The sequence below is a fragment of the Paramisgurnus dabryanus genome, chromosome 24, assembly GCF_030506205.2.
Source record: "Paramisgurnus dabryanus chromosome 24, PD_genome_1.1, whole genome shotgun sequence".
Classification (NCBI taxonomy): domain Eukaryota; kingdom Metazoa; phylum Chordata; class Actinopteri; order Cypriniformes; family Cobitidae; genus Paramisgurnus; species Paramisgurnus dabryanus.
Genome location: NC_133360.1, coordinates 14,741,170 through 14,754,323, shown reverse-complemented (window position 1 = coordinate 14,754,323; position 13,154 = coordinate 14,741,170). Strand labels below are relative to the sequence as shown.

The 13,154-nt window shown below is 37.1% G+C and overlaps 1 protein-coding gene across 1 annotated transcript in view; it reads right to left on the bottom strand.

Moving 5' to 3' along the window:
- Window positions 1-1,371: 1,371 nt before the first annotated feature.
- unc13a (unc-13 homolog A (C. elegans)) overlaps window positions 1,372-13,154 on the bottom strand; it is a 54,879-nt gene continuing 43,096 nt past the window's right edge. The window contains exons 39-43 of the mRNA XM_065246538.2: window positions 12,575-12,722; window positions 10,712-10,768; window positions 7,635-7,727; window positions 6,141-6,300; window positions 1,372-4,818 (exon numbers count right to left, since the gene is read on the bottom strand). Of these exons, the coding sequence (XP_065102610.1) occupies window positions 4,530-4,818; window positions 6,141-6,300; window positions 7,635-7,727; window positions 10,712-10,768; window positions 12,575-12,722 (747 nt within the window). The 3' untranslated portion in view covers window positions 1,372-4,529. The remainder of the gene's footprint in view (window positions 4,819-6,140; window positions 6,301-7,634; window positions 7,728-10,711; window positions 10,769-12,574; window positions 12,723-13,154) is intronic.

Here is a 13,154-nt window from a genome sequence, read left to right as displayed (position 1 = left end):
AATTAACATGAATAATTGTATTGACATTAACAGACATAAAAAAATGCTGAAAGACTATTTTGCTCATTGATAGTTTATGTAACAAATACAACCTTACAAAAAATATACAATATGTAAATGCCCACATGAAAAATACTACAAAATTATATTATAGTAAGTGTACTATATTATACAGTATCTACTATAGTATTTTTCATGTGGTGTTGTTAAATCCCAGCTTTAATTGGATGATAAAAACAAACCCAAGACACATTCTTGGATTTCAACACTATGCGATGAGGCATGTTTAAAGAAAAACTCTTCACAAGGTATATTTTATCCATTTATTGGAAGTAAAAACAAACCAAGGCCTGGCGTGTTATTTACCTCAATCCCCGATAAGACCGATCATATTTAGAAAACGAAAATTAGAAACATCTTCGTATAAAAAAATCTCTCATGCTAGTACTCTGTGCCACTACACATCAGTAATACATATTTATATATTCACAAGCCTTTCAAAAATAGAAAATAATACCTGAATATCAAAATAAATGACAAAAGTAAACAAAAACAACAATCCAATATCACATCAAAGATACATGCTGGCACAAGAAAAATCTTTCCCAACATGCACTGCTTCTTATATACAGGCAAGTCACTGACTGAGTGTGCATGTCGAGTTCTTACGAGCAGTGTGTGTGTGTGTGTGCACTATTACATGCTCAGATTTTTTCCTGTAATATTATCATTCACAGACAGCGACACACATCTGAAGTTTGTCCAGATTACTGCAGTATTTTTAGCTAGACATTATTGGCAAACTGACGAAACAAGAATCAATCTATGTAACATACATTAATGCTATTTCTTGGCTATTTCTCTATGGTTTGTGTTAATCCATAATGTAAACAATCCTAGCCATTTTGATGAAATGCATAGACTTGGGTTTGGGTGTCGAAACAATGGCGCTTTAAGAGATAGTTCAACCAAAAATCATCATTTAGGGGCGATTGACATTTTGCGTCTTTTGAGCGCTCAATTTCGTTAATTCAAATGTAGGCGTGTGGTATGAGCACTCATAATGAAAGCGAAGTTTGCGTCGCGACACGCATAGTTTTTCCAATTAAAAACATTTTAATGCTGCATTCACATCTACCGAGCCCCTAAGGTGACATTGGAGTAAAAAAAATCAAAAGTTTAGTTTCATGTGTTCACGTGAAACTTTCATGTGCTCACGCAAAACCTTCATGTGCAGAATTTTTTTTAAGTTTAGTTTTGCGTGCTCGTGTGAAACTATCGCTTGCTTGCGTGAAACTTTAACTTTCACATGCGCGCGCGATAGCTTCACGTGAGCACGCGAAAACTAAACTTTAAGAAAAAATTCTGCACATGAAAGTTTCGCGTGAGCACATGAAAGTTTCACGTGAGCACATGAAACTAAACTTTATTTAATTTTTTCTCCATGTCCCCTTAGGGGCTCCGTACACATCAGCTGCGGTAGAGGTGTGAAGCGTGAGTGATTTTAATGTTAAGTCAATGTGAAGACGCGTTGAGGCGCGTCTGGAGGTCTCGCGGCACAAAAGAGGCGTTTAGCATGGCGCCGTAAAGCGTGCTGCACATGCCCTGAAAAGTGAAGCCAAAACGTTTCGATTGCCCCCCAGTGACTGGTCCCAGTATAGGTCATAAACCCCGCCTCCCCAATGTTATTCAATGGGACTTAAGAGCAACTAAACAATTTAATTACACTTTAATTATCTTATTTCCGAAGCTAATTTCTGTCACTTACTGTAGTTTTTATCACGCTGATGTAAATTCAAGTGTTTGTTTTTAAAATAAGTTTGTTTTTAGTTAGTTATTTGAACGGAAACGGTGAAAACGGTGGTGTCACGTCATGATTGGCAGCTGTGATATGTGCATTTTTGCGAGAGCGAGGGGAGGGGCCTTGATTTCGCGGCTTTACTTCCTGCTCACTAATGCCCAGGAATGGTCCCGAAATCGCTACAGCGCAGACTCAGGACCCAAGATGTCATTGCCGTATTGGGACACTGGCGGCTTCACTTTTCACCAGTGGAAAAGAGTGAACGGGCGTCGTTCATCTTTTCTTACATTCTATGGGTGCGGTAGACGCGATTCCGCCTCATTCGCGTGTCTAGTTTGCGCAAATGGCACGAATTGAGCTTTGCCTCGGGAATCGAGCGAGTTGAAAAATGTGAACTTTGGCGGAAAAATGTGCCACGTTAACCAATCAGGAGCTTGCTCTAGTAGTGACGTGATTACAAGAAGCGAGCGGAGTTGCAGAAGCCCCTCTCATGATGCGAATTTCCGTGTGAATGTCTCGATGACTCCACTTTCACGTGCGAATGAAGCGAGTACACTCAAAATGTTCAAGCGGCAAACTAGACGCGGTAGACAATAATTTGACGCCTCAACGTCGGTTGGTGTGAAGCCACAGTAACTTTCTACAAGAGCCATCGGACGGTCGCATTTTCGGCTCGGTTTTAGACGCGAAATGTGAACTGCCCCTTACTCATCTTCATGTTGTTCTTAACCTGTATAAGTTTATTCTGTTGAACACAAAAGAAGATATTTTGATTAATGATGGTAATCACGCAGTTGATGGTACCCATTGACTGACATAGTAGAAAAAAATACTATGAAAGTCAATGGGACCATCAACTGTAGTTACCATCATTCATCAAAATATCTTCTTTCGTGTTGAACAAACTAAACTCATACATGTTTAGGACTGAACACAAAAGAAGATATCTTGACCAATGATGGTAACCACACAGCTTACGGTACCCATTGACTTCCATTGTATTTGTTTTTCCTACTATGGCAGTCAATGGGTACCATCATCTTTATGTTTATATCTTTCTTTGTGTTAAACAGAATCAAGAAACTCATACAGGTTTAGAAACACACGAGGGTGAGGAAATGAGGAAAGAATTTTTCATTTTTGATTGAACTATCCCTTTAATAGATAAATCTGATTTGTGATGTCATCTAGATAATTTTTCCCCAACTACAACAATGGCATGGCAGGTTTTTGTCATTCATGGGAAATCTTTAGCAGCCACAATAAGGAATGAGTCGTCTTGTGCTTTTCTAATATGGTGGATGGTTTGGCAGTAAAATGGCAGGATTCCTCAGCGGTTACTATGGCAACCCTATAGGCGTAGTTCTCAATGGTGTCTTCAAAGGTGTGAATACAGAGATTGAGAAACACAATGAAATTACAAAAAAGATGCAACCAAGTCACTTGGGAAATAATGTGAACCAGTGCGACCTTTCAAGGACTGTCAACTAGACTAAAGCTGTAAAAATTGAATTCATTACATAGTATGGTTACTAAAAATAAATTTATTTAAACCATCTCGAGTCTCTTTTTAACAGGAACGTGTGCTGTGTCATACTTTCTGTATTACTCAGATGGATGCAAAATTGTCATTTATTAATCATAATTTGTTACTAATCGACAGCCCTAGTTTTTTCCATACATCTATCTAATCGAATTTTACTAAAACAGGCAACTCTGGTGTCTAATACAAGCATTGTCAATCATGGTTTATTATACCATAACGCCTAATCATGCTTAAAAACATTGATAAACTGCATGGCGCGTAGGCAGGCCATTCACTCTCACAGATAAATGAACAGGCCAGAAAACCATATTACTACACAAAAGTCTCAGGAATAAACCTAGATGTATAAAAAAGGTCTTGCAAATTGGCAATGTCTCACATTTACTCTTTACGCAGAACTGCTAGTATTGTATTTCATGTTAGCAACGCCCGTTAAACGAGAAAAGCAGCCACCCTGATTTCAGAGGTGTATTTAGTGCAGCTGCTTTTCTTTATCATCATTTACTTGTGCTTCTGAAAGTTTGCATAATGTTTCAAATCTGACCCCCAGAGGTTTTGGTCCCTATAAATGAGTGTTTCTGAAGGTTAGTGCGTGAAATGGTGACACATTAAGTGGATAAAAGATACCCTGACATTAAAGCACCCTTTAAAGGGTGCAGGAATGATTGAAGAAGGCATCACAAAAGAGGTTGTGACATCATTACAGGTCGATAGATATATATATACTGTAAAGATGTAGAGAATAGGTTGGGAAATGGCCCATTTCTGTTAGTCCTATCATTTAAAAATCTCACAATTTATATATTTTAATATTGATACTATAATATAAATATAACATTCTAAGTAGCATTTTCCGTTTTTATATTTTGAGACATGTATGGTAATATATGTAAAATGTTGTATGAACAAATTAAATATGCACGTAAATACCTCATGACAAACATCAAGTATTTAGGAGAGACAATATCTTATTGTGCTTGTTAAGACAAGCCGTTCCTGGCAGGTCTAATGGCAGTGTGCTAAGTATAAATATATAACTGCTTTATAATGTAAATGGTTGGTTATTAATCAGTTATTAAGTGACGATCCACTATCGTGTATTTTTCCATGCGCTAGTGCAACATCTGAACAATAGGGGGCAGTGGTTTTGCCAAACATCAAAACACCATTCCTGCTCTAGCTCTAGCTACGCCCTTCTTCGGCAGAGCGCTGGTCGGATTTGAGCTTGACGAATTCTTTAGCCACGTCGTCGTTGTTGCGCTGAGAGAGGATCCGCAGTACGGTCAGGCCGGTTTCGTCCATGTGTATACGTTTACCTAGAGGTAGCCAGCACGCCACGCTACCCCGCGGCGCTACGTCTTTCAGCTGCAGCACCGCCATGCCGACGGTGCGGTCTTCGCGTGCGAAGCAGTAATCTTTCACGCACACCTGAAGCTCGTAGCATTCGGCACCCACCTCGTTACTCAACGTACTTTAAAAGAAAAGCAACAATGGTGGGATTTCAGTCAACTAAATCTTAGATAATACAGTATGTGACCCTGGACCACAAAACTAATCATAAGGGAAATTTTTTTTAATTGAAAATCATTCAAAAGCTAAATAAATATGTATGTTTGTTAGGATGGGACAATATTTGTCCGAGATACAGCGATTTGAAAATCTGGAAATTGAGGGTGCAAAAAAAATGCTAAATATTCAGACGATCACATTTAAAGGAAAACGGCACCGTTTTTCAATATTTTACAATGTTCGTACCTCACTTAGACAAATTTATACATACCTATCTTTATTCAATGCGCACACTTAATCTTTTTACAGCGCGTCGTGAATGTGTTAGCATTTAGCCTAGCCCCATTCATTCCTTAGGATCCAAACAGAGATTAATTTGGTAGCCACCAAACACTTCCATGTTTTCCCTATTTAAAGGCTGTTACACGAGTAGTTACAAGAGTAAGTATGGTCAATATTACAGCACACGAGGTCGAAGTGCTGCAAATTAAGTGCTCTTCCGCCATACAGTATAGTTCTCATTTTTTATCCACTTAAAAAATCGCCACGTTTTATTTTGTGCCACCATACTTACTCATGTAATAGTCTTTAAAAAAAGAAAACATGGAAGTGTTTGGTGGCTTCTAAATTCATCCCTGTTTGGATCCTAAGGAATGAATGGGGCTAGGTTAAATGCTAACACATTCACGACACGATTAAGATGAAGTGCACAGATTGAATAAAGAAAGATATGTATTAATTAGTCTAAGTGGAAGTAAGAACATTTTAAAATATTAAAAAACGGTGGTGTTTTCCTTTAAAGTTCAAATCCAAATGCAAGGCATATTCCTACTGAAAAGGTTTGTTTAAGTTCTCTCCAATGGCTTACTGCTTTAATGACATTGTGGGCTGAATAGGGAAATTGTACGCTTTTACATAAAAAAAAACACTTGAATAGGAAATTCCCAAAGAGCAGGTAGCAACGAGTAAATTTTACAGAAGAGTTTCTGGCCAATTTTGTTTGCGATTTTTCTGCATCCACTCACAAAAATACAGTTTTGATATATTTACGGTAGGAAATGTACAAAATATCTTCATAAAACATAATCTTCACTTAATATCCTAATGATTTTCGGCATAAAAGAAAAATCAATAATTTTGACCTATGCAAATGCATTTTTGTTTTTTCTACAAATATAGCCGTGTAACTTACGTTGTGGTCCAGAGTCACATATATGAAATTGTTTTTTTCTAGAAATTTAAAGAGAACATTGCTGCAAAATGAAACTAGTGCGTTCTACTTACAATGTAAAGGTCTCGTTGTATTTGGGAGCCCAACTGTTGTTCTTGGACTTGGTGGCATACTTTCTTTTCTTATCGCTGAGATGAGGGCCGATAATGTAGACTTCCACGAAGGGACGGAAAATGCCGGAGGTCTGCCACCTTAAGTCATTCGCAGCAACCACTACAACAAAAATATATTAATTCGTAAAACTTTTATGTTTTGCAAATAGTGGTTTTAAAGATCCACTGTGTAACTGTTTACTTATTTCATAAACACTTAATTCTAGGAAATTTTTTCTTATTACATTGGCAAAATTTTTTGCTTGTTTTACGCAGAAATTTGCTTACATTTTATATTTTTTGTCTAAAAACTAGACTTATTTTCCTAAGTCATTTTGCTCATCAAAAAAAAAAAAAAATTTCGGTTATTTTTACTGAAAACAAGACAAAAATACTAAGTAAGAAAGTTATTTTTTGCAGTGTAACCCTAAATGGACAAAATGCTCTATAGCGTTTTGACACTGTTGTCTCAGACAATGACATGCTTGTCCTGTGGTGGCTCCCGTAGCCTCTCTATTGGCGCTTTTCCATTGCATAGTACCCCACGGTTTAGTTTAGTTTGGGTCGGGTCAGCTCACCTCACTTTGGCGTGGTTAGCTTTTCTATCCAGTTAGGTATCACTTCGCAGTGGGAGGGATTATAGTCGTGTCGTTATATTTGCGCTGCCTACTGCTGTGACATCATACAAGTGAGGGCGTCATTGTACATTCCCATTCATTTATTTATTTCTCAGTCCGCCACAAAATTAAAATTGGCCACCACAAATAGATGTTTGCACATCGCGTTTATCACTAAGGTTACCTCTATCTTTCTTAACAGTTTCGGTTTAAACACCCGTGGCGTCAGTAGTTGACGCACTCCGCTGAGACTTATTGAAGTTGCATTTAAGCATATAATACTGACGTGCTCGTCGCGAATGTTCCGCCACAAACTGCAAGTTTGGAAAAAATTGTTATGGTGTCCCTGATTCTTAACATGTGGATGTTTTTCATCGCTAAAAGGGAGTTTGGGAACTTATAGCAGAGCACAGATGACAAAATTTTTCCTCGAGACAGTGCAAGCTAGCACTAAAGGTAAAGCTAATCTTTACATTATAGCGATGACGCTGTAGTGACGATTGACTGTGTTTTCGCGTCATGTTTGGTATCAGTATCGGGTACTCCCTACTGCAGCCAATGGAAAAGCTCCCAAAAGTAAGCTGACCCGACCCAAACTAAACCAAACCCTGAAACAACACTGAAATCTGTATTTCTCCTTTATCAGTGGCAACTGAGGAAATTATGCACGACCATTCAAAAACATGACTGAGGTTCTAACTATACAAAGCTTAATGCAAATGGGTGAAGTGTCCCTTTAAAGAAGGTCATGTGATGAGCACCTTTTCATGACTTCAGTTTTACCTTCAACTCAAAACTTAAAATGCACTTCAGTTAAGCAACAGTAGGAACTACACACCTTTAACTGTGACTTTGTGCTCTCCAGTGTTGGGATGAGTAAAGATTTCCACATGGATGGACACCTCTCCAACAGCATCATCAACACCAGTGCCTGTAGACAAAAACAGGATGAGATATCTTTTCAGGTTTCGCAGAATACTTTGCGTCAGTATGGCTCAATGGAACTTCTATCACATTCTCTACACGTTCTATACTAAATTAATCTATTTAAAGGGATAGTTCACCCAAAAATAAAAGGTGTGTCTTCATTTACTCATCCTCATGATGTTACAAACCTGTATAAATTTTGTTGTTTTGATGAACACAAAGGAAGATATTTTGAGAAATGTTTGTAAGCAAACCGTTCGTGGACCCCATTTACTTCCACAGTAGGGAAAAAGAATACTATGGAAGTAAATGGGGTCCACGATCGGTTTGGTTATAAACATTCCTAAAAATATCTTCATTCTTGTTCATCAAAACAACAAAATTTATACAGGCTTTTAACAACATGAGGGTGAGTGAATGATGACACAATTTCATTTTTGGGTGAACTATCCCTTTAACTTTAAGCACTAAGTTGAGTCATACAGAGACATTGTATGTTTGTGCTGACTGGATCGCAAAGTTTTAGACATATGAATGGTGTTGCTCCAGTCTTGAGAAATCATTAACAATATATGAAGCAATTTAGTTAGACGTTTCTTTTGAGAGCACTTATTAAATAAAAATTCAGAGCTTACGCTTGTGTGGATAACTGAGTTTAAATGTTTCATGTGGACTGCGCTGATACTGTATATAAATGATCCAATAAAATGGGTAATAAGTTAATTTACTTAATAACCACTAAAGCTTATATATACAATTTACAAAGCACTTGTATGTACTCTATCAGGGTGATATTTATAGACATCTACCTCCTTATAAGCATAAATTTAAAGCAGGGAAGATTTAAAGGTCACCTAATATGAGAAATTCACTTTTGTATGTTGTTTAAACATATTGTGTGTCCCCTGTGTGTGTGCACAATGATACAAATCTGCCCACTCCTTTATATTTTTACATATAAGAGTCTCATGAGGACAAGCTGTTGGCGTTTTCTAAGCAAACTGATGTCACTTTGCGCAGAGCCCGCCCACAACCATCCACACGCTGCAAAAAATAATTTTCAAGAAAAAGAATTCAAAAAATCCTTAAATTAAGATGATGAGCAAAACAACCCAAGAAAATAAGTCTAGTTTTTAGACCAAAAATGACAAATTTAAGTGATTTTGTGCATAAAACAAGCAAAAAAATCTGCCAATGGGGTAAGCAAAAAATCTTGAAAAATTTCCTTAACCCTAAATTCAAGAAAAATTTGCTTACCCCATTGGCAGATTTTTTTGCTTGTTTTATGCACAAAATCACTTAAATTTGTCATTTTTGGTCTAAAAATAGACTTATTTTCTTGGGTCGTTTTGGTCATCAAGAAAAAGCATCTTAATTTAAGATTTTTTAGATATTTTTACTGAAAACAAGACATAAATACTAAGATTTTTTTCCTTGAAAATCATTTTTTGCAGTGCAGTGAGGTGTTAATTTCTATTTTAAATCTTCTTTACATAATTTATTACCACATGTTCCTTAAGAACGATGATGCAAGGCTTATTACTAAAAATGGTGTATGTTTTTGGTATAGATAACAGTAAACGGGGAGGAAAGCAGCAGCTCATTTGCATTTAATGAAACATTGCAAAAAATGACTTTCTTTCTCAGTATTTTTGTCTTGTTTTCAGTACAAATATCTAAAAATTCTTAAATTAAGATGTATTTTCTTGATGAGCAAAATTACTTATTTTCTTAAGTTTAGTTTTTAGACAAAAAATATACAATTTAATTGAATTCATGCCTAAAACAAGCAAAAATATCTGCCAATGGGGTTTAAACATTTTTCTTAAACACTAAATTCAAGAACAATTCATGAAAAATTAGCTTACCCCATTGGCAGATTTTTTTGCTTGTTTTACGCACAAATCACTTAAATTTGATATTTTTGGTCTAAAAACTAGACTTATTTTTTGGGTCGTTTTGCTCATCAAGAATGGGCGTAAAATGGGCCTTTTTTCAACATGGTATAATAAATTATCTATATGGCATTAAACTTCACAGACACATTCTGGAGACTGAGAATAATAATATTACACCTCAACAAATTGCCATATTAGGTGACCTTTAAACATCTCACTTAATAAGCTCTGAAAAAGATTTCTTAACAAGTGATCCCAGTAACACATTTCTAAGTCTGAATTTGTGAGGCATCGAGTTACACTTTATTCCAGTGCCCATGTACAACCTATGCAACAAATAGTCAATCTGCCACGACTTGAACCGGTTTATTAAATGATTCCATAATACACAGACGACCGAAATAAAGTAATGCCTCACAGGATTCATCTGCAATAGTTATTCAAGGCTGTTCCAATACAAAGAAAATATGTTTCTTTATATCATGTACCCATGCAGGATCACACTTGATCTCTGGAAGGTTTATATATTTTTGTGGTTGCAGGGGTGAGAGCAGCATTATCAGTCCAGTCATTCATAGGAGACAGGGAGAGCATCAGATATTGTCCTTCATTTGGTTTTAATGCAGGCAGGTACATGCGGATAAAACCACTCCCACCCATGATCATTCACACTGACACGGTCAGCTCATATTAGTGAGAGAACACTGCGCAGAGCTGCGCAGACCCTGCCTGCGGACTTGATTCGAGTCGCTAATAAATATGGTCTCTCTCTCACACACACGCGGTTTTTTATCTGCAGTGCACCCATGCGCCTCTCACACTCCTGAAGTGTGTGCATTCCTCATTCACCGCCATTCAAAACACACTTCATCCTGGGTTTATTCGCTGCTGTAACATCAGGATACATTTAAATCAATGTATGTGAACATACAGCAGGTTCTCGGACATGCAAAACTCCCTTTTTTTGAAGATATGGGTGGTTGTGGGACATGCGATTGGCCCGTTGGAATGGGAAGTGCATGATTTGATTCGGGTGGATAAACCGATTGGTTTTTCGCCGTCAAGGGCACCAAGCCCCACATAAACGTACCCTTTTCTGGGTACACGTCTTCACTATGGGTGAACCTTACCCCCTTCCCTCCATGAACTGGTGAAAGAAGAAGGACAGGACGCAGAAAAATACAAACATTGAAAGCACAGTGATAGAAATTAGAGTCAGATGAGAAATCACAAGGTGTGAGAAAAAGAGGACAGACCAACAAACTCGATTTTTTTAACAGTAGGGCTGTCAATTTAATACTTAAATTACCTGTTGGGTTAATTAAACAATCAACTGATTGTACACTGTAAAAAAAGATTGTTGGATCAACTTAAAAATATTAATTGTGTTGTCAACTAATATTTTTAAATTGAATTAACTCAATATTTTAAGGCAACCAAGTTACTTTTTTAAGTTGAAACAATCTTTTTTTACAGTAGCAAATTGTATAAAACCGTTCCCCTCAATTCAGTTTGACTTTAAAGTACTGAGCGCACACACATATATGCAGACACACACACGTAAGCTTTGAAATGTCCTTAAATACTTATATGAAGCAGTGACATTTACAATAATTACATTATAAATGATATTTTATTAAAGCGCCTTTGCCAGGGGCATCCCAACCCTTAAGTGTGTCAGGATTCCCAAAGTGTGTGTGTGTATGAGAAATGATAATACAGAAAAAAGGAAGCAAAGGAAAAGCATTGTGAAATTCACCATATTTACACCTTTGTGATACTCTTCGCATAATAGTACTATATGTGAATCATTAGTTGACAAATTAAATACTTAATGATGCGATATATTTAGATTTATTTTGCTAAAAAATCATTTAAAGGTGCAATTTGGGACTTTTAGAAGAAATGCAATATAATGTACATACCGTAACTATATTATCAGTGGTGTATAAAGACCTTACATAATAAAATGGTTTGTTTTTATTACCTTAGAATGAGACGTTTTTATCTACTGACTGTGCGTTTACACCAGACGCGGAAGAAGCGTCAAAAACGCGCTGTTCGCGCGTAGTTGGACACTTGAACATTTTTAGCACTGCTAAAAAAGCTCCTGATTGGTTAATGCAGCACGAAAAACCAGATCACGCGGCAATGCTCAGTTCGCGCAAAAACTCGCCTTCCGCACCATGCTGCAGGATGCCTATTCACGTCTTTGCTTTGACTTAACATGAAAATCACTCACGCTTGCCGCCTTTTCCGTGTCTGGTGTGAACGCACCATTACACTGCAGGTCTGCTTACATGAAAGTTGCCGTCATGTTTCTACAGTAGCCTTAAACGGACAAACTGCTCTTCACAGTGCGTTTTGTCCCTATGTTGTCTCAGAAGATGACTTGTTTGTCCTGTGGCGGCCACTACTTTATATGCATTTTGAAATTGAGGGGAGAGCTGTGGACAGAGCTGTTGGTTGCAATTTGCAGTCTCACCACTAGATGCCTTTAAAAAACTTCATTTAAATGGTTATATTTTATAATTTGCAATTAAATCAGACAATTTTACTAACGTCCTAAAATTTGTGACTTCCTTAAATTTGAAGAATAATCAAATTGGCTGTCATTTTCAAGTTTTCATTTTAACTTAAAAAAGGGACAAACTCAGCCATTGGGTTAAATTAACCTAGATAATGTTTATACTTGACCCAATAATGGGTTTAAACAACCCAGCAGTTCATCCCTTTGTGATCCAATGCTGGTTTAGGGTTAGGAAAATAACCCAGAATTTTAATAGAGGGCAGTGATGAGTTCCTGTAACTTGACATTTCTTATTTTAATGAGAGTAAAAACATACTGCTATGACTTCACATAATGTTCTTGTGTTGTACCCCACTGTACCAACTAAAATCCTACAGATGTTGAGGAGCATGTGTGTGATTTCAGAAGACATTAAGACCTTACCCTGTGCATTTTGGGATTGAACGAAGGTCTTGATGAGTTTGTCAGTGGCCTGAGTGTATAGGGACAGAGCGTAGTGCAGTGACTGCAAGTCTGGGCTCTTTTCCAGGAACGTCTTCTTCAGTCCCACACCTCCAGCATGGAAATATTGCTAACAAAAACCCAAACAAGAGTGATGATGATAAACCAGACATGCTTAATGATAGATATGGGTAGTGAAGCACCGATGTATCGGCCGCCGATATTTATCGGCCGATTTTTGATGATTTTGAAACCATCTGCATATCGGCAATAGCACGAGAAAGGCTGATACCGATTGTTTATTAATTAACCGCATAAAGGCAATGAATTGCATGTCTGTTGTTCAATTAAAATGATTTAATGTTCTGGTGTTCACTATACTTAAGCACGACAGAAAACCTTTGTTGAGCTGGCTCAAATGTCTTGGACAATAAAAGAAACAAACTGCACTTTAGTGGGGGAAAAGAAGTCCAACTTTTTTTGAAGTAGCAATATTTATACTCTGTTTAAAGCAATAGCACTGGCATTATTTATGTTTATTAAAGAAATCCATTATATGTAA